This window comes from Seriola lalandi, unplaced genomic scaffold (assembly GCF_002814215.2).
Source record: "Seriola lalandi dorsalis isolate HSWRI2012SDOR001 ecotype SW California unplaced genomic scaffold, Sedor1 jcf7180002054767, whole genome shotgun sequence".
Taxonomy (NCBI): domain Eukaryota; kingdom Metazoa; phylum Chordata; class Actinopteri; order Carangiformes; family Carangidae; genus Seriola; species Seriola lalandi.
Window position 1 is genome coordinate 823,778 of NW_019525320.1, and position 21,964 is coordinate 845,741.

Below are 21,964 nucleotides of genomic sequence, written 5' to 3' on the forward strand. Positions count from 1 at the left end.
CAAGTTTTCGGCTCCTTACATTAGGTTATGGGATTTTTGTGTTGCCCTCATATATAAGTAATTTATGGGTGGGTACCCTGCCATAAATGCATTTATTAAACTCACAACACAGCAGTGTTTGTATCAACTCTGTGTGGATTTCTAAGGCTGTACCTTGGGATGGCTCAGCAATGGCTGCACATCACCGAAAGGCTTCAACTTAACAACCATCATCAGTGCATTTAACTACTCTTGGCACTTGTTGATAAATCTTTTGGTATCTTTGAAATTGAATTGCCTTTTGTTACATGATCTTCAACTTTCAGTCAAAAAGTCTTGCTTTACATGTGGTCTGTTCTGAAGTCCCACATCGAAGAGCTGCATGTTATTGCAAACTCCATGCATGTATTTTGGAGATATTTAACCTACTTCCGGTATAACCTCGTATATCTCTTGTTCGCTTAACGCAGCTCATCCCTCCAGTAGGAGCGCCTGTATCGGCCTCTTAAAGACGCAGCCACTCCACTTATTCTGTACTGCCTCCTCAATATAACCTTTATCACAACTTGTCAATGAACAGGTAACTTAATAATTATTTTCCCTGCACTAATACTGCACTGAATTACAGATTAACATACCAACACAATCTCTTGCTGTTTTGTTCTCCTCCTTATGTAATTGGGTAAAAGGCTACGTTTCACTTTTATTATTTATGTAAATAGGGACGTACGTAAGTGAAAATAAAAATAAAAATTGATAAGTGAACTACTTTCGATACATATTTGATACACACTTGACTGATTGCTGCTGATTACCTCTGACAGGATTATGTAATGTGTTGTATACTCAGGGAATGAGCCTGCTGTTTCTCACACAAAAAAAAAAGCAGTCAGGACAAAAGGGGGCGGGTGGGGGTTTTATTCTGAAGACTACAAAGCTCAAAACAATAAGTATTCAACCAATCAGGGGTTGTGTGAGAAATGATCAAATAGCAGGAAATATTAATGACAAAAGTTGGAATATCCATTCACATTTGGAGATCAATTCAAAGAAGACACTTTCTGCTTAATTATAGCAATACAAAAAAACAGCACACTACAATGATAGACTTCTGTGATTTTTTTTTTTGGCAAAATCCACATCCCTCTTAAAAAAACATGTCTGTCACTTTTAGCTCTGACACACAAAACATTAGGCTGTACTTCAGCTGTTTCAAGTAACTGAGAGGAACGTTACGTCTTATTCACTGTAAAACTGTGGAAACAGACACACACATACACACAAGTTGCATATGAGCAATGAAGAGCTTTTTGTTGACAATGCATACAGCACCCATTGAAAAAAAAAAAACAACAAAAAAAAACATGATTCATAGTCACTGAGAAATGACAAAAAATATGTACATCCCTGAAATAAACAGCAAAATCAAACAAAAAAAAAAAGAAAAAAAAAGATGACATTCTGTGTGCTAATAGTTATATGGGCATAGTGCTAGGGTTTCTATTCGTCACACTGTCATCAGTCTGTCAGGCTCATTTTACTGTACCAATCTTTCACACTAAAATTCCACAAATTGAATTTCATCATATCATTATCTCTCTCATTTTGTTTCTCACAGTCTTCCCATACAAACATTTATTAATTCATTATTCTATGAGAATATAGAATTTCTCAATAAATCTGATGGCTTACAAATTTCAGTACAGTCGTGTCTGGCAAAAGATAATACTAATGTGTTCATAGTTGTTTGATCATGGGCAGATACCTGCAGCTACATACACACTACTGTGATTTTTTTTTTTTTTTAAAAAGCGATGCCCTTCGGGAGCTTGGTCGAATAGTTGAGGAGTTATTATCCCATATTCACAACCAATCTATATGTACAGCACAATTATTTATCTGTGGTCACAGCTCTAACAATGTTTTTAGCGTCTTCCTTTACAGCCCTGCAGTAACCACACAGTGGAATCATTTGACATCAACTACAAACCATCTTTACAATCAAAGGCTTGGGTAGAAAAGGTAAAACATCATGTGTGTTTAAAACTCGTAGTCCTTTTCAGCCATGTCAATTGCCCAGGCGAACTTCTCTCTCTGGGTTTTGTTGTAGATCTTCTCAATGGGAACGTCACATTTCTTGCACCTGGAGAGGAGGGAGGACGGACCAGTTTAAGGGCTAAAAATGACTGAGCTCAGCCACTCACTGGCCGCATCCACTACTCACTATTCACATCTGGGAAATTCCATGAAGGCGACTAGACAGTGAGTCAGATGTCAGCAGAAAAAATCTAAAACTATTCAGCTCATGTGCACCGCGTTAATGTTGTAGGGACTTGATTAATGACCATTGTTTGTTTACTGCTTTTTATACTGAACTGTGAAAGAGTCCACTATGTATTACTATACTACACTGTATATCCACTATAATCCAGTGTCTTTAGAGACAGTCCACATGTACAGTATACTGAACTTATGGTGAAACTTTGACTCACTCCTTTGACAAGGTCCAGGTATTGATCTTTTTCACAACATACATTTTGACTTGTCACTGCAGGAAAAATACAGGTCAAGCAAATTTCATTAACGATGGCTCACTTCTGTCCCAGTGAGCCGTGACACGGAGCCAGCTTGCATAACACCAGGGCCTCAAACTATAGCTCAACTAAATGGAATGCCCCCCTTATTAAAGTTATTGATTACAACTCTGCTCTTCCTGTTATGACATGCCAAAATGTCTGCTGTGAGGAAGGTCTATTGTGTTATGCTGTTCGGGGACACTTGGATAGAACAGGGCATTGTTAATGTTATTAGTAAAAACCAAAAAAGTCAAAATGTCTGCAGTGAAAGAGGCTTGTGGCGTGAATTCTGAACTTCTGTCACATTTCTGGCTGAGACGCCCGGTGGCTTTAAAATGTTTTCAGTTCTCGTGACTGCTCGGGCTCTGAAATGCAGGAACATCGCAGCTATATTCTAGTATTATGCGCCAAGATGCGCATGAAACATTGCAGATTTAAAACCAAGGACTGCCAGGAATCCTGTGTGATAAGGGTTCAAATTTTAAGGCACACCTGTTCTGATTTAGGATTAAACCCCTATTCCGACTAACTGTTAACTCAACTGAGAGACATAGCAAGAATGAAGGTGCTACGCGGTACGGAAAAAGGTGGCGATGAAACAGTTCAGGTTGGACTGCTAATGAATAATATATAGGTATAGCTAGCTAGAGGCTAACTAAACAGAAAAAACTGATAAGCTCCCAATTCATTTGACAAGGTTTCTCTCTGCATGACAGGAAAAATACGCCTCCCCGGCACCAATCAACCCGACTCAACTCAGTGTTTTCATCTCTGTTACACATATTCACAAACATACAACTACAGTGTAGACCAGGTTCCCATGCACCACCCTATTAGGGGGGACCCCATCCCTTACGCCTTACAACCAGGCAAAACATGGAGCATTCCTGTATCCATTGTGCTTGAGGAGGAGGCTCTCCATAAATAGCTGTGGGGCATGGGTTAGGGAGGGCGGACTACTGTTCCCCCGTCTCTGAGGCCTGGCCCTCCATTCAGCCACAGACAGCTCCTCATTGACTTCCCACATGGAGGAAGGAGTGCTGTTTGGGGACGCTCCCTGGCTTTTAGAAACAAACCCCATTGTTCCTCACACTCACACGCTTTTCTTCCTCTTATTTTCCTTCTGCAGCCGTTAGCTTTTTTGCTTGTGCTGCTCCTTTTCCTACAATGCAAGAGCATTTCCTGCCTTTTGTCACCAAGGTAGATATGCACCCCCCCCCCCCCCCCCCCCCCACACACACACACACACACACACACACTCTCACCCACCCAGAGAAAGCTGGCCTATTAAACAGTAGGTGGTTTGCTAATTTAATGTCAGTTATTTTTACTGTAGTGACACCTGTAATCAAACGATAGCTTGTGGTTAATAAACTGAAGTGAGCAACATCTGCTGCATCACATACATACCATGCAACAGAGATGCGTGGATCCAGGTAGTTGAGCTTGGAGGTGCCCAGGGCAATCTGCTTGTTCTCCTCTCTGTCTGTGGCCTGCACCTGGAGCTTCATCAGCTGCTCCTCTATCCTCTGGACAGCTTTACGCTTCACCTCCACAGCCCTGAGAGAGACACACAGGAAGACAGAGGAAGGAATAAGTACAGGTACAGAGGGAAAGAGAAAGAGACACAGATCGAGATGCACAGAGGAACAGAGACAAGGGAGAGACAGAGGGAGGAAGAACTATGCCGACAAACTAAACATCATGAACTTGATGTTTAGGAGGCAACCAGATAAAACTTTGTGGCCTTACATCCCACCTGAGATGAAGAGCTTTCAGTAAGTAACGGATAAGACTGTGATAGTCTCTTGCACCGGTTAGCAGCGCTCAGGCGTTCTTACTTTTTGCTCTTGTCATCATGGGAAGCCTTGTGATCAGCCTTGGCAGCCTTCAGCTGCTTCCTGGCTGCAGACAGTTGATTCTGTTTCTCGTCAATCTGCAATCACAACAAACGCACATCTTTATCATGTGGAAAGGGAACATCTTCATCAGCAACATTTTACTTTAAGGTGGCCAAGATGTTACTGAGACATCACTGTTATTTCGAGGGACAACAAAAACCGAAGAAAGGTGTAACATGAGTTTTACCTTGGTCTGAAGGTTTTGCATGGACTTCTCAAATGTTTTAGGTGGAGCTCTCTGGTGGTTACAGAGGATGGCCACTGCCCGGTTGGCCCGATTGTAGGACAGGATCTTAGCTGGGATGCTGTCATCAGCTGGACACAACAAGGTAGGAGAAGTTTAAAATGATTAAAATTTGAAATCATTGACCTACATATTAATATATAAAGGCAGAATATATTTTATTCATAGTATTTTTGTAACTGAACCATCTATACAGTGACCTCTTCTTTATGTAATTATACATAATCTGTCAAAATATAGATATTAATTGACTGGGAAGGCTTTCAAAGTTAGGATGTGTATACTTCAAGTTCAAAACCCAGACCCCTTCACTTCTTCTACAGACCGCAGTATAAATTCACTTTGGCCCCTTCACCTCTCCGCTATGATACTGTAAACTAAGCTCACATTCCTGTTTCGCACTTCATTTATTTCATTTGTGTTGGAGCTAGAGCGGACCAAGTATTATTTACAAGGTGGTTCTGCTTTATTATTTGTCCCTGTCAGGTATGTTTTGTTGTACATGAGTTTATGTTCCATGTTGAATATTTCATTACGAGGCCCTTTGTACTGCTGTCCTGCGGGAGAGAGGAGCTGGAGCGAGCAGGTTTATTTGCATGAAGGTTCTGCTTTATTATCTGTCCTTGTCAGAATAAACAGATTTAAACTCCAAAGAGATCCTGGTGTCACTGCATCTTCATTGCTAACAAACACAACACAGACGCCACCTGTTACATGTTACACATATACATGCATATTTATGCAATATGCAACTGAAGAGACAGATTACTGATAAAACCACAATCCTATACTGTGTTACTTTATAATTCCTTGCAGGCATTGATTTATTGAATGGATTTAATTACTTTTTTAAGTGTTCGTTTTGTTTGCTCTTGATGTTGATAAACAATATGACTGTAACCTCAATCCGCCTAAAGTTATTCCTGTTATTACATCCAGTGTAATCATCTATTGAGTTTACAGCAATGTGTGTTGGATCCAATTCCCGAACATTTAAAGTCCAATTATTTTCTTTGGTGCTTCAAAAGACTATAAAACATCATGCACCATGCAATCTAACAATTAAGACCTATGCAATTTTTGTTTATAGGAAGACTTCTTGCCAGAATCAATGGGCAAAATGTGTCAACGCATCTTTTACATTTTACATTTCAAACTTGAGTTTTTGTTGAATTCCACAATCGCAGTAAAATTTTGCAACGTCACAAAGAGTGATTTCAATGTGTACTTGTGTTTAGAAACTACATGGCTGTTATTCTAGTGAGCTGCTTTGTTGTTGTCGTGGTTGTTGTTGTAACTGGCTGTGGCTGCTGTCACTCACTGCAGGTAAGTTCCTTGAGCTGCTGTTGGAGGGTGATGGAAGCGTTGTAGGTACGAAAGACCTTGGCTGTCAGTCCATCCATCAGCTCCTGCAAGTGTTTATTCAGAATAGAAGTCTGCAGGAGACACAGAGAAGCAGAGCGTGAAAAGCAGAGGAAAGAGAAGCGGTGGGGAACAGAGCGATACAAATTATTATGATTATTAATTTAAAGATAGATTTTCACGTGTGTTTCTCACATTCAGTCTGTCGAAGAGGTCGTCTTCTGGCTGCTTGTTCTCCAGAAACAGCTGAAGGTTTTTAAAAACCTGTTAAGAAATCAACAAAGATTTGCTGAGCATGAATTCAACACTTCAGTTAACTGTGCTCATGTATGCACTATCAAATTTCTGCCACATGGGTGTGCTATATTATTTCTGTTCATGATGACAAGTGCAGGCGGTTTATTGTAGGTTTGTGTTTTTTTTTGTATACACTTCTAAATGTATGTAGGGATGCAGAAGAAGAGGAAGTGTAGCAGTACATTAGATAGTGCAAAGGTGTGCTGAAGAGTTTGTGACTGAAAATAACAGATAACTAGTGTGTGTGTGTGGGTGGGTGTGTGTGTGTGTGTGTGTGTGTGTGTGTGTGAGATTGTGTGTGAGTACATGCCGGTAATAGCAGGAAACAGACCGACCTCTGAGGCAGAGCAGGCGGAAAGGTTTTAGTGCCTGATCACCTGTCTGTGCAAACATCCTACTCAGCCTGGCAACTTCTTATCTCATTAACACTAAATTCACATAAATGTCAAATGCACACCCAGCACCACCCTAATAAAACCAGATATCACAGTTCAGTGCTTTAATGTATCTGCCACAGGTCCTCTTGTCTCCCTTCTGCTCTGTCTTTACCTCCTCTCCTCTCTTTTCCTTTTCCCTCTCTTACCCTCTTCTCCACAGGGATCCGGTTGTAGTAGCGGATGGAGTCTTTTCCCAAGAAGTCGAACTCCACCACGTACTCCTGGTCATCCATTTTGGGGTACAGTTTGATGTGCTCCACCCGCAGCGAGCAACAGCCGACTGTGTCCGCTGTCTCGCCTTCCTCCTTTTCATTACCTGCCCTCAGTGCCAGCTACGAGGGAAACCCCATACATTAGGATCATGATCAAGTTGTAAAGGTGACACATTTTCTCAGGGATTTATTCTATAAACTTGGGTGCATGCATCAACTAAGTTAAAATATTGGTGGTTGTAATAAGTATTAGTATTTTATCATTACAATTTCACCGTACTTTACTCACCTTGTCTATGAAATAAAGCGCCACAGCTCTCTGCCTGATCCTCATCTCTTTTGATTTCCAGTCGTCTCTATATTGGTTTCGGATGCGATCTACACACTTCTTCAACCGTCGGGCAGTCTCATATTTCTGCCAGTCCTTCTCCCCCTGCACAAACATACACAAACAGCTCTTTTGGTCAAATACTGGTAAAATATGTAACCTCCGATACGGGTTAGGATTAATACAAAACTGAAGCTGGAGGCTCAGTGTTGAGACAGCAGGCACCTTGATCCTGGAGCTAGGATTCAACATGATGTACTTGATGGAGCCCTGGATGTTCTCTGTCCAAGACGCCAGCCAGGTCACCTTGTTATCATGGCGAACCTCCTTCCATTTTGTCCCTGGGGGAGGTTTAGGGTGCTTGGAGTCCCTACAGAAAAAGGAGGCAGATTTAGATAGATGAGAAACATGTTGACACCATTCCCCCCTTTGTTTAGCAAAGCATTTTCCACAGCTTGGAGCATTTCTGTCTAACTCCACTGATGCTGTGTTTCTACTTGTGTGTTGATTACGGTGCATTCCTCCATTTTTCATTGATACAATAAGCCATGGACCAGACTGGGGCTGCTCGATTACCAAAAATAAAATCATATTGCGATTATTTTGTCAGATATTGCGAATTCAGTTGGAATGGGTATTTTTTGCATTTCCTTTTCACTGAAAAAAATATAAAAATGATGATGTGATTTTTGTTGGGCTTTGTACCAAACAAACATTTTCCTTTACGTCTGCAGAATATGATTTATAGGCCACGGCGTCTCTGAAGCACCACGACGCTTATAGTGTTAACAATGCACAATAATGTTGTGACAAGTTTTACCTTTATCAAAAGAATTGCAGCTCCTGCGATTTGGATATTGCACTTGGCCATATTGTGATTTCGATTATGTTTCGATTAATTGTGCAGCTCTAGACCAGACCATGATTAATTCTGTATTATAAACACTTCAGCTATGACACAATAGAGTAGGGGAGAGTGAGGTAATTAGTGCCAAGGGGCAAGTAGTGCCACCCCTGTTATCTAGAAAACCATAGAAGAACTTGGTCATGTGACCACATATTTTTGAAGAGGCATCTATTTCACTCATCCTGCAAAGAAGGGAGACACATGGCTTGAGAGGTAAGCACATTTAAGTAAAAAAAAACAATTTTTTGCCCTCCAAAGTAAATTTTCTATGATCATGGTTTTTTGATTGCTGTGTTTGAACAATTATAGATAACTTTGAAAACAGTTCACACATGTTTTAGTGCTTTAGTAAGCTACACCATGAGTCTATACGGTTAGCATGATGCAAGCTCAAAACAGCTAGGGGATGCATTTTTTTTTTTAAATGGTGGGCTTGGGGTAATTTGTGCCAAAGTGCCTTATGATTATGTACTATATATTGCTTTATTGTATTTTATTGTTATTGTACATTGTATTCTTTCATTTGATCACTAAAACTATGTGACATTCTTAATTTTAGACCAAAATCCATCATGCCACGTGAATACAAACGGAAGACAGAGAGGGTTTCAACTCCTCTTGAGAAATTGGAAAGAGCAGTAAAAGAGGTGCAACAGGGGAAGACGATGTGTCCGGTTGGAAAGGAGATGAAGATCTGCAGGATGACCATAAAAAGATATATGGATAAGAAAAAAATAGGAGAAGTAACAAAGCCAGGCTATGAAAGAACAGCAGTGGCCAAACGAGTCTCCACTTAGCGATGCCACTGATTATGAGAGTTCAGATGTCCAGAGTGATGATGATGATGATGATGGTGATGGTGTGATCTGTCTGCTGGTAACTTTGTCATTGTGAGGTTTGCAGGTAAAAAAATCCAAATCCTATAACTATGTTGGATTGGTGGAGAATGTTGAAGGTGATGAGATCAGTGCAAAGTTTCTGAAGCAAAGTTGTAAGAGGTCTGTTGATGGAAAGCCCATTTTCACATTTAGAGAGAATGATGAAGGAGTCATCCCTAAAGGTGATGCGCTCAAGAAACTACCCACACCACAAAAACTTGGTGGTACTGCTAGAAGGGAGCATAAGTTCACATTTCCATGCAGCATTGAAAAGTGGGATGTTCAGTAGTAGGCCGAATCTGTGAAGAGATTCAGATGCAGATCATTTGCATGATTAGGTTTTCATTTTAGTTGCTCTGAGTCTAGGTGTGTTCATGTCTTGTTTAAGTTCATGTCAGGCCTTGTTTGTTAAATAAACGTTAAATAAGTCATTTTGTATTGAATTTGTCTTGCTTTTATATAGCATTATCGTTTGTGAGATTAAAATGATCTGTTTTACTTCAATTATCAATGGCACAATTTACCCCAGTGTATTCTCTCTAATGGCACAACTTACCCCGCACCGAGGGCAAGTTGTGCCACAAGCCCACTTTTTTTTTCTAAAGCTATATTTCTCAAACAGTTTATTTAAGATCCAAAGTGATTGTTCCCAGGGATGCACAACATCCTAAACTATATGAACATATTTTAGTTGGAGGCATTACTGTAATCCCCTTGCTTTAAAGGCACTTTACCCCACTACTTACCCCACTCTCCCCTACAGAGAAATGCCACTGTAAAACAAACCCCATTGTGACCAGTATGTTGGGGGTTAACGTATCCTCCCTGAGTAGTGTTATTGTTTGCACACACACGGCAGGACAGGAAGACTACCTTTGACACAGTGCCGGCATGTGTGCGAGTGCGTGTCAGTGATACATCTGCTGTACTGTACGTGCCACATGCAGCACGTACATTCTTTCGCCGGCGTCCCTGGGATGGCAACTGAACGCAACAAATTAGCCTTTCCATAAACCCTCTTGCACACACTCTTGCCCTGGAGGCTTAGAGATAAAAAGAAAAAGTATTCCCTCCATAAATAAATCCAGCAATTACAACATGACAGTTAGAAGATGAAAGAAAAGATAACGGGACATAAGAAGAAGAAGAAGAAAAAAAAGAGGTTCAACAGGGAGATAATGGTGAAGAACAGGACAGGGACTGTATGTCTGAATGTGACCTTTTGACATACTAATAACTCCACAAGCACCCACTTAATATATCCTCTTCTCACAAGCACACACGTTCACATTTACCCTTGTAATTCATACTTCAGACCAACAGTATTCTTTTACATAACATCACCTGTATTGGTTTGACCGGCCAACTTGTGGTAAAAACACAGAACTTGAGATTCACAGGTTTTGTGTTCTTCCTATCCCTAAAATCAAATAAAAATGTAACAATTCATGGCAGTGAGGCTAGTGATAATGGCGGGAATGAGATTACCCACTTGCTACAGTTAATGATGATGTCTTCAGGTCTGATGCGGCGTTTCAGCATGCCCATCTTCGGATGGTCACCTCGTCCTCGGAAGAGGCCCGGCGGCTCAATGCGGAAGTTTCCAATCCTCTCCTTGTGGTTGTCCATGATGCAGAAACCGTACTCCTGGAGGAGCCTCTCATTCTCCTCTTTGATTTTCTACAAAGTGTTTAAAAATATAGTACAATGAGATATTGCAAGATGTTTTTAGGGCTGGGAGAGTCTGCATGAATGCAGGTCTACCTGTTTCTCCTCTTTTGACATCTGTTTCCTGGCCTCTGATTGGGCCTTGAAGTACTCATTCATATCACTGAAGTTGCACTTGTTCAGGTCAGTGATCTTTGACTTCTCCTCTGATGTCATTTCCTACAATAAAAGAGATAGATAAGATATCTGAAGCATGCTTAATTTAAATGCTTGGACTTGACACCATCTGTGGACTGTGGCTCTTGTGCTGTAATTGACACACTCCTCACCTTCCTCCAGTCCTTGAAGAAGTTCTTTCTGAAGATGTCCTTAGTGGTGTACTCATGATCCAACATCTTGGCAAAAAATGTGGTTACCTCCTCAGCAGGAGCACTAAGTTTCATAGGCTTACCTACAAATACGGAATAATTATACTTTAGTCTTGACTGAAGATAATTAAAAAAAAAAAATGTTACAACTTATTTTTTACACAGACTCACCATCGTAGTAAAATCTGACTTTGTCAGGCAAGGGTTCGTATGGAGGTGCAAACACTGGACCCTTATGTTCAAGGAAGCGCCATTTGGAGCCATCAGTGTATCTTTCCTCCTCCCACCTAATCATCAAAACAACAGAATACAAACCAGTGAGAGAACAGAAAAAATATGGTATCTACTTCTCAGTGGCTGTTTATAACAGCTAACTGTTCTTGGTGTGTAATTTCCTGAGGAAAAGAACAATTTGACCCCAAAATGATCTTCTTACCATTTCCACTTCTCCTCTTCTTCCTTTTTGGCTTTCTTTCCTTCTGTTACCTTTTTGTCTTTTGTCTTCTTTTTGGGCTTGATGTCCTAAAACAAGTGGAGAGAGCAGAATAAATCCGGAGAACATAAAAGAGCTAATACTCCAGCCTGGAGAATATGACAACACATTCATCAAAATGATGTACAAAAACAAAAAATGAACCTCGTCCTCCTCATCTTCTTCGTACTCATGTTTCCTCTTCTTTGCCTTTTTGTCGTGTTCTGTCTTGACTTTTTTGGGCTTGTATTCAAATCTGAGAACAGTATATTGATAATCAAATTGTGTCTCATAACACAGAATTATAGACAACCAATTCTATAAATGATTTGGATTCATTTGAACGATACCCACTCTTCATTGTCGTACTCTCGTTTGGTGGACTTGTTGTGTTGGGGAGAGGGGTAGAAGCCGTTGTCTTCTTCAGGCTCGCTCTTTATGGCTGCTGGGCTTGTGTCTCTGAGTCGCACATTGGAGATATGGAATTGCATATTAGTGAAGCAATATCCCATTCACCATAACGAAGCAATAGCTAAGCCTGCGGTTAATTCTTTCCAAAATGATTTATGGCTGGAGCTGCTTTATAATTACTTTCATTTCACATCAGACACAACAAAGTGATGCTGTTTACCTTACGTGTCCATTTTCCTTCTCCTTTTTAGGCCTGTCTACATGGGATGATTTGATCTGTGAGAGACAGGGAAAAACATATTAGATTTTCCCATCTGTGGATAATTAAAATTCACTTCAACAGTGTTTAAACTGTCTAAACTTTAACTTATGGTCAGAGTTCACGGGGGGCTGGAGTTGCCATCTGTATACTTATTAGTTTTATGTTTTGTTTTCTCATGACTGCAATTTCTGGAAGACACTGGGATACATCAATAAACACAAGAGTTATATCAAAACCACAAAAAAATGATGATCATGAGAAAACAAAGCTTTTATGTTAATGCACCAAAATAATTATTCTTTAATGATGACAAAACATAATATTTTCATGACAGGCCTCTACCGCCTTTCATAAAAGACAGACTGACTATGAACAGACCTTCTCCTCTCTCCTCCTCTCTTTGTCCTTGTCTTTCTCTTTGTGTTTTTCCCTGTGCTTGTCTGAGCTGCCGTCGCTGTGCTTCAGCTTCTCTTTGTCTTTGTCTCTGTGTTTCTTCTCAGAGTGCTCCTTATGTTCGCTGGAACACAGAAGCCACAGAGGTCAGAGATCAAGTGCGAAGAGGTCAGACGTGCTCCAGATGCATAGAGACACAGAAAAAAAAAAAAAAAAAAAGCAGCAACCACCAGCAATACAAATGTAACTGTTTTTGACAAATAATGACAGTGTCGGGGACGGCTGCCAGCAGAAATGGCCAAAGTCGTGACTTTGCTAATATACTGCAGCCCACAAGTATTTCAACCAGACAAAAAGAAACCATAGCAAATGTCCATACTGGTTCAAATTACAAATGAGCTGCAGATGTCATTCATAAAAGCACATTTTCGCCAGTCATTGTGATGTATGTTTGCTGATTTAACATGGCAGGGTTCCTGTCAGTTTCAATGAAATGAGCATTACCCTCTGTGATTCTTTCATGTCTGTGGAAAAGCTTGCCTTTTTTTTATATGTTCTGAATGGACAGAATCTGTGTCATTATCCTTGTCGTTTAAGATTCAGTTATGACAGCTAAAACCACCAGAATTCATACTGGTAAAAATGAAGCTTTGTGAGGATAAGTGCATGTTAAGAGGTAATACTGAAAAAATAATAATTTCAGGGGCTGTAGGCAACTTCAGTACACAAATAATAGCTTAAGACAGACTCAACACACGTACTGTAAAAAAAAAAGAAAGGAAGGAAAATGTAGATTTCCTTACCTGTTGCTGTGCTTCAGTTTCTCTCGCTCCTTGTCTTTCTTGTGATCTTTGTGTCTGTGTTCCTTGTCTTTGTGCTTGTCTTTATGTTTGTGAGTATCTATGACACAAAGGAGATATCAACTTGTTTCGCTGCATTAAAAAAAAGTCTGAAAACAGAATATTTTTGCCCATTGTGTATATACAAGAATCAGTCTTTTCATTTAGCTGTCTACGCTTATAGATCTAGATGTCCCTAGTGTTTATTTGAGCTAGGAGGTGTATTCACATAAACTGAAGAGAAAAAAGCAAAAGCAAACCCCAGTTCCATACAGGGGTCAACAATTACGTACAACCACAGGTCAGTTTTTTCAGCACTGTTCGATGAGACGCCAACATAGTTTTATAGTTGCGGTGGTGATGCAGATATCTATTGTATGCTGCATATATTTTATTTTCAAGTGTTTTATTTGTATTTAGGATCATGTTTGAATGCAGGTGTCATTTTGTGAAGGCTAACAGAGCTACAGTAGCTCATTTAACACTCATTTGGCAATAAACTGACTCAAAATTGACAGTGGCTGACCTCATTTACTGTATGGCCGACTGGAGGTGTCGTAAATGTTGTTGTTGCCTTAGAAACCTTTTTTCTTTTTTTTAATCAGCAGGTCATTTCTGTTAGACTGCCAAGTATATGTGTTTGACAAGCCAAGTGTTGACTATTGTTAGATGTTATCCTGTCATATTTATTAGGATTTACATAAGCCATGTATATACACTGTTAACTACAGTAGATTGATGAGAAATGATCTAAAAGGTTTGATAAACTATAAAAGGAAAACATCAGCTTTCCCTGTGGGGAAAATTATTTTGGGCTGCTATTTGCCTATCCCTGCTTTAGTGTTTACCACAAGATCGCTGTAATATTACAACTATGTTCTAACAATATTCATCACCTCCAATATTAAACAACTTTTTTTTCAGCAGGCTGTTGTCCAACTTTTGATGTATTTTTTTAATAGGAACTATGAGGTAACACTTGAGAGGCAAAATCGTTTTCCTACTCTCAGTGCAGCTTCTCAAATGGTTATACTGTTAACAATTTTACATGAGTCTTCGTACTAAGAATATTTCCCGCTGAGTGAAACCCCACCTGAGGTAGACCTGGTTTGGCTTGATCATCACCTCGTGGCCCCCTGTTGTCATGGCAGTTTAATAAAAGCGTTATCTGCTATTGTCACATGAAACAGTAACACACATCCCAGCTATAAACCTACAGACTGCTTTTATCAACAGCAAATCAGGCTGCAAATTAAGCCATCAAGAAATAAAAAAAAAGCCCTCTCAACTTTATAATAGTAACGGTTACTCTTGTGCGGATAGTATAATTTGTGCGACAACAACAACAACAAAAAAAGACTGCTGAACGCATATGCTTTTAATCACGTACTGTAACTTTTCTTTTCTGTGACTTTGAGTTACAAACTCATGCGTGAGGATTCCCTGTTGGCAGTGCAGATAAATGTCTCTCGCACGGAGATGGAGGCGAGAGTGCAGCTGGTGGTGAGATACGGGCAGGGAGAGGCGATAAGCTCCCAGCTCTCGCCTCCATATCACGGCAGACAGTTGGCTCACCGATCGGCGCCCTGACCGCTACATACAGAAAAAGAAAATGGCGCAGAGACTAAGTCCTCAGCCCCAATTCTGCCACTTTCGGCTCCAAAATTCGTTGTAAATGCACGCACACATTATCAATCTAAAGCATGCAAAATAAACACGATGCCAGGCCCTTTCGGAATACCTCATCAGATTAAAAAACCGAGGGTGGCAAGTGTACATTTCAGACCCTCTTTTTGAACAATAGCCGCAAGAGAGTGGAGGAGAAGGGACTTAGTCTCTGGGACGCCATTTCTGTCCTTTTAACAACTAACAGTAGACAGATCACGATTCTGACTGGAAATCAGGGTCAGTATGAATAAAAAAATCCTCATCAGAGGACCTACCGCTTCCTTTAGATCCCGAATTGACCTGGAAATTGTGAAAAAGGATGTTTTTAATATTTCAATTTTGAAAATGCCGGTAGCTCGGGTTATTCAAGTTTCAATTGGCATACAGCTGTACCCGAGAAATAACGTTTATTTTTGCTGCAACAAAACGCAAATACTGCACATAATTTCAAAGTTTTCACTGAAATGACAAAGAGAGCAGCGTAACTTGTAACATTAGCTAACATTTCTTCACCGTTATTTCACACCAAGACGATTAATACTTGTCAGTTATGTCCGTTATTGCCGAGGAATTCATACAAACTGACCAGAAAAACACGAATTATTGACAAAAAGCTACCTGAGAGCCTCCATGTCCATGATCTCCGCTCATGGTCAAGTTGTTTTTGTTTGTAAAGCAGGTGAAGTTATCACAGTAGACAGCTGTTGAGGATGCGAGGCTCAGGGAACCCTCACTGACACACTGGAATGGAGTCCCAACGTTCACGGACTGCGCATGCTCACACCAACCTGAACACAGAAGATACTCTGCGTGCTCCCTACCTGAGGCACAATCCAAATATCAGCCATCAAGCCAGTGTGGACACTTTAATTTCTCTCATTATTAGCCTATTTTACTACGTTCATAAAGGACTTGTTTCTGCTGGGGCGTAGCAGCTTCAGTGGATCCTGAATTCCCCTTATACCCTATCAATTCCTACTATCAGCCATCAGTAGTAATATGAGTAATTCACTTCTTATAAGCAACATATTTTTCAAAAGGAATCTTTGTAATGCTTTATGTTACAGGCGGTTCATGGAAGGCTTATGAGAAATGGGGTACAGACAGGTAAAACATCCCACAACACCTCAGTATTTATCTGGTGTCCCTGTGTATAAAACTGTACATCAAACTTCAACCCTCCAGCAGCTACAACAGGAACATGCTGCTTACACACTGATGCTTCAGTATTAATCACATAATGATTAGTCACAAATATTAATATATCAGTCGGAGCAGTCTACTATTCACTTCACTACTACACACCTGCATTTCCGTTGGTGAGCATTAGGTGCCGTCTGTACTTCAATTTCTCTTCACGTAAAGGGAGAGGAGACCTGACTATTAACATCGCCCTCTACTAAGTGCTTCTCAGAAATCTAGGAGTTTAACACAGTATTGGGAAGAATTAAAAAACTGTGACCAAAGCTTAGGCCCTTGGGAAAATACATGAATCATATTACTCAGTTTCACGGAACAAAAGCAGTAGAAAATTTAATTCAGTTTTACAACATAATTATACAATCATAACAAGCTCCATTATCAGTCTTCACATGATTAATCCAGCATTTAATATAAAAAGCACATTCACACAAACACATACTGTATGCACACATTCTAACTACAATCTCACATAATAGCATGGACAAAACAATAGCATAATTCTTTTTAAAACAATCTGTACAGGGTTTCCTCTTCCAATGAAAATTCATAATCTGGGACAGAGAAACCGATATCAAATGATTCACAGCGGAAAACAAAAACATTTACAGTACAGTTCACAGGTTGTCACAACTGCAGTTGTGTCTATTTAGACTTCCTTCGTTTGGCTTGGGTGGGGCTCGCTCCAGTTTCTGTTTAAAAGCACATACAGGTGCATTAGGGAAACAGGTAGTAATACCATATGTATAGCTTAGGTGCAGTGAGAGATATTCTTCTTGTGTGTTTACCTTTTACAGCAGCACTGGTTCCAGGCCTGGCTGATCTCTTCCTAATGCCACTGTCTGCTACTGGCTCCTCCTCCACCTCCTTCTCTGCCCGGGAGCTGCGTCTGCTCGGTCCCTTGGGCTTCTCCACAGCAGCTCTGGGAGGACCACACAGAAAAACAACAAACGACAAGGAAGAAAAGGACAACGCAAGGATGTGTTATTAAACATGCACAGGTGTGAGTTAACTCTGCTCTACTCAGAGAAAGGTATAATACCACTCAGGACTGCTGTTTTTCCTCGTCTACCACAGATACTGTCCGTCTTCATCCCGACAGCATCCACTACGTCGATATGATCACTGCTTGTGTCTTTGCAGCGCCAACATGTTAAAATACATACCTTGGGACTAAGTTGATGGGCGTCTTTCTTTTCTTTGCCCATCTGTGATAGAAGTGGAAAAACAGCGGTAAACTATAAACTGTGCTGAACAAACATGGCTTCACTTCCCCACCATATTATGACAATCCCCAGGAAAAGAGATATGGCCATAACGGTCAGAGGAGTAGTACAGCTTTCTTTGTGATAGGCTGTTCTTTATTTAAACTTCTGACATGCATTAATATTTTTATATTATTGCATGCTAATCATACATACCAAGTGCTGAGGCCACGTGGCTCATTGTTTTCACCCGCTTGGCCAACCAAATGAACTCCCTGAGTTTCAGTAGAGTTAGAAATGTCTAAGCATTTCTCCTTCAGGAGCACGGGTTTTAAGACTAGGCCAACTTTTCAGAGATCAATAGCAACGGACACCTTAATAAACCCCAGCACATTAAGCATTACACAGCTAATCAACAACACAGCAATTAAAAGAATACAATCGTTATGAAGGACTCTTACCCCTGCTCAGAACCTGTTGAGACCTCTTCACCTGAATAGGACAAAGACAAGATTTATTTCTAAGACAATTACTTACAATAAGACTACAATTGTTCTTTCCCGTTTAAAAGACAAGCATTTCCAATAACTTCTTAAAAGAACATAAAAAAAAAAAAAAGGATGGATACACTTACCTGTCTTCTCGGTAGCAACAGGTTCCTGAGACTGTGGGACTTCTTGTGGAATAGGTGCTAGGGAAAATTATGAGATAGTTCAACTGACACATTTGAATATGTAAAACAAATTATTGGTAAGAAATATACATCAGATTGTTCAACTAAAACCATATATAAAGTGGCTATGTACATATGCTGGGTGTTGAGCAGAAGCTTTGCCTAACTGTCTAACAGTCTCCTCTCTACTAAGCCCTCCAGTTATCAATGGTTTTGCATAGAGCAATTGTTTTCCAACAACAAAAAGAAAATATTTCCTTGCAAAATGTTCAAACCCAAGAAAACTTAATACTTAAGGTTGCATGACACTTGAAGTTGCATAACATGTTACATGACATGTTATAACTAACCCTTAGTTAGCAGTGACACACGGTATGTGTAGTCATCAGTTTGACCTGACAAAGAATTATGGCCAAAATATCATTCTTATCCTGTTTACTTGATACATGCAGACTTACCCGATGTTTTTTTGGGTCATAATTGTGTGTTTACCTGGGGTGGTTTGAGTGGTTTCATGAGGTGCTGCAGCTGGGGGCATGGGAGGCTCCATCACTGGGGCGTCAGACTGAACTGGTGGAACTCCGCTGGGGTTAGCAACTGGAGAGGATGTGGTCGGGGGAACCTCCTGCACAGGTCCAGCTGCAGCAGCAATTGGAACAATGGACGGTACGGGACTTTGTACAGGAGCGACCGTAGAGAGTAAGGTAGCAGAAGCGGCGTCTGTGGTAGTGCCAACTACAGTGACAATAGGAGCTTGAGAGGTTATAGGCTGGGCTGGACTTGTTACTGTAGCTGGTGCAGTTATTGCAGCCTGGGTAACAATCTGAGTAGGAACAGCAACTTGGCCAGGAACTGGGATTGGAGAAGAGACTGCAGATGGAGTAATGTTGTTTGGAGCAACAGCACTTTGATGGGGAGCTGGTGCTTCAGTCTGAATGGCAGGACTAGCAGGAGGATGAAAGACCTGCGGTGGCACAGCCACAGTGGGCCCCTCTGCAGGCCTTTCCACAGGACTTTGCTGAGAGTCAGCTGAACCAGAAACAGCTGCAGAAGCCTGTGCAGGTTTACTTTTCACTTGAGCCGCGAGAGATGGGGACATGGTGGTCTTCCGAATGGTGTTTACAACCCCAGGACTAGAGCAGGGAGGTGGAGAAGCCAGGGGTGGCTGAAAGGGAGATGCAGCTGACGGGCTTGGATGAGGAGATGGCTGCTGGACCGGAGGACTAGCTTTCTGAGCAGAAATTGCCTCACCTACATTTTCTGTTTTGAGAGCCACTGAGTTAATTTGCTGAGGAGTTGTGAGAGTACCAAGTGGGGCTGATGATGACATAGTAGTAGCAATCTGGACCTGTCCAACAGCACTTCTGGCAGGCTGAGTGCCGGTCATGTTAGCCCCCGAGGACTGGGTGGAGCTTGGGGCAGGAGAAAGTTGGATGTTTGTAGTGGACACTTGGATAGGCCTCACCATGGTCACTGACTGTGATACCATTGTGGTATTCGGAGCCACAGGTGCACCCGGGACCTGGAAAATTGGGTTGATAAATACAGGGGTGGTGGCAATAAACTGAGGAGGTCGGGGGACAGGGGTCTGCTGCCGGATGTCCTGAGGTCTAATGTTTTTGTTAGGGACAGCCACCATGGTGGAGACCATAGATGTGGGTGCCTGGGGAGTGGGGGCTGAGGTGATGGGGTTGGAGGTGACAAACACAGTGATCTGGTTGGGGGAAATGGTGCTAGAGGAGGCAGGGATCTGTATGACTGAGTGAACACTTGTCACAGGTTTAGGACTAGGGTTTGGTTTTAGAGCTGAACTGGCTGGGTTTAGAGCAGAGCTGGAGATAGAACTGGTACTAACAGCTAAGGCAGAACTGCTCTGACCAGAAGTGACTGGGTTGGGGTTTAAACTCGGGGTGGTATTAGTGTTAGTACTGAGGGTGTTACAAAGAGTAGTTATTGGATTTACATTTGGACTGGGACTGACACCAAGACTGGAGATGGGGTTTTGATTAAGGCTGGGGGTAGTATTGGAGTTCAAAACAGTGCTAGGGTGAGAGCTGGGAATTGAAGCAGGCTGCAAGTTAGGACTGCTGGTGGGGACTGGAACAGCAGGTCTGGGTTTAGCTTCCGATTCACTTATAGTGGCAGTAGTCGAGACAGAGGCTGAAACATCTGTACTCTGGGAATTACTGTGGAGTGGTCTGTCTGGATCCAAAGCAGACTTGGGGCTGTCTTTTCCCATCACATCCCTAACAGGTACAGGCTGAAGAGGCATGTTTGGGATACCTGTGTTATCCAGTAACTGGTTGAGGGAGGTTGGAGTTGCCCTGAGAGCAAGTGATACTTCAGAGTCCTGCATAGGTGCATGTGTCGTTTGCCTATCACCTCTGCCAGCCTGCAGCTCCAAGTCAGGTTTAGGCTGCTGAGCCACAGGGAAACGAGGACTTGTCATTCTCGGGGCCGATAACTCCCTCAAAGGCTGTGTTTGAGGCTGAGGCATCTGTCGCTGCTCTGCTGTCATCATTCCCTGACTTTCCCTAACTCCCTCAGCAGGGTTACCTTGTATCCCATGGAAGGGGCTCTGAGTCTGTTGTGCCTCCATGCCCCCACTCACTTGTGAAGGCATAGATACTGGACTTGGAGGTACTGAGGTAGGGCTTAGCATCATGGTTTGCCCCTGAGGGTTGACCAACTGCTGCTGGTGGGGAGGGCATGTGATGGCCATTTTTGTCCCCTTTTGTCTTCCTGGACTTGGGGTGGCCGACTTGCGGCTAGAAGCTGGACTTGACCTCCGACTATTGCTAGGACTTGCCCTCTTACCCTGCCCTCCAGGCGGCTTGTCGGGCTTAGCACCTGCACCCCCTGCTCCAGTGCCAGCAGAGAAAGGCTGTTGACTGTTGTTAGTGTTATTTACACCCGTACTGCCATTGTTGTTGTTGCCTGATAGAGTTAGGCTAGGAGGGGCCTGCCCAATGGCTTTCAGAGTTGTTGGGTTAAGACCTTGCTGATCAAATCCCCTGTTTAGGTTAGGTTGCCTAGGTGGCAGAGGAATGTTGATTTTGGGAGGAAACAGCCCTGCAATTGAGGCATTTAGCCTCTCAGGTGAAAGGTTGATTTCGGAGGGCTCAGTACTGGGTGGACGATTAGTTGGAGTGAGGGGATGGTGGTATGGCCTGGGGCTAGCTCTGTTGGGGGTTTTGGGCCTGGAGCTCTGTGAGGTTGTGGGGACATTAGGGAAATGAAGGCCAGCCATAGGACCTCCTTGTTGAGGCTGAGTGGGTAGCTGTTGCTGGGGACTGGCTCCAGTGTGCGGGGGCATTGGTGATGGACCGGGGCCTTGCTTCATCATGTGAGTGTTGGAGCCCTGATTGGGCATCATCTGTTGGGTCCCATTTCCTGGCTGCACCCCCATTTCTGGGCCACCAGGCCTGTCTTGTTTTGGGTGGGCCCCAGCAGGGGCCTCTTCAGATCCAGTACCTTGGGGACCCTGGCCTACATCAGGATGGGACATTCTTCGCGCAGTACCTGCAATCTAGAAAGGAGAACACATACAAACGGTGTACAAACAACCAACATTCAGATTGTCAGATGTTAATGTCAATGTCATGTTTACATATGCCACAGCACTTGGCCCCCACCTGTGGGTTCACCATCAGGGGCATCCCTCTGGCTTTGTCAGGTGACGGT

The 21,964-nt window shown here is 42.1% G+C and overlaps 2 protein-coding genes across 4 annotated transcripts in view; both read right to left on the reverse strand.

The window, feature by feature from the left end:
• Positions 1-882: 882 nt before the first annotated feature.
• Positions 883-15,970, reverse strand: LOC111668910 (DNA topoisomerase I, mitochondrial-like). Its single transcript, XM_023425062.2, has 21 exons — positions 15,821-15,970; positions 15,478-15,502; positions 13,499-13,595; positions 12,681-12,819; positions 12,261-12,316; positions 11,984-12,088; positions 11,795-11,885; positions 11,594-11,679; positions 11,329-11,444; positions 11,119-11,240; positions 10,886-11,008; positions 10,614-10,801; positions 7,562-7,706; positions 7,298-7,441; positions 6,943-7,128; positions 6,258-6,326; positions 6,022-6,136; positions 4,644-4,771; positions 4,397-4,491; positions 3,966-4,115; positions 883-2,122 (listed from the first exon to the last, which is right to left on the reverse strand). The coding sequence occupies exons 1-21, from the start codon at positions 15,851-15,853 to the stop codon at positions 2,020-2,022; spliced, it is 2,316 nt and encodes a 771-aa protein (XP_023280830.1). The 5' UTR covers positions 15,854-15,970; the 3' UTR covers positions 883-2,019.
• A 738-nt stretch (positions 15,971-16,708) lies between these two features.
• Positions 16,709-21,964, reverse strand: part of ncoa6 (nuclear receptor coactivator 6) — an 11,922-nt gene continuing 6,666 nt past the window's right edge. For 2 of the 3 annotated variants that reach the window (XM_023425081.2, XM_023425080.2), the window contains exons 11-17: positions 21,916-21,964; positions 18,773-21,809; positions 18,242-18,298; positions 18,069-18,099; positions 17,569-17,610; positions 17,191-17,324; positions 16,709-17,094 (exon numbers count right to left, since the gene is read on the reverse strand). The exon at positions 21,916-21,964 is cut by the window's right edge and continues 188 nt beyond it. In XM_023425081.2, the coding sequence (XP_023280849.1) occupies positions 17,048-17,094; positions 17,191-17,324; positions 17,569-17,610; positions 18,069-18,099; positions 18,242-18,298; positions 18,773-21,809; positions 21,916-21,964 (3,397 nt within the window). In that variant the 3' untranslated portion in view covers positions 16,709-17,047. The remainder of the gene's footprint in view (positions 17,095-17,190; positions 17,325-17,568; positions 17,611-18,068; positions 18,100-18,241; positions 18,299-18,772; positions 21,810-21,915) is intronic. The other variant, XM_023425082.2, reaches the window with a different exon arrangement.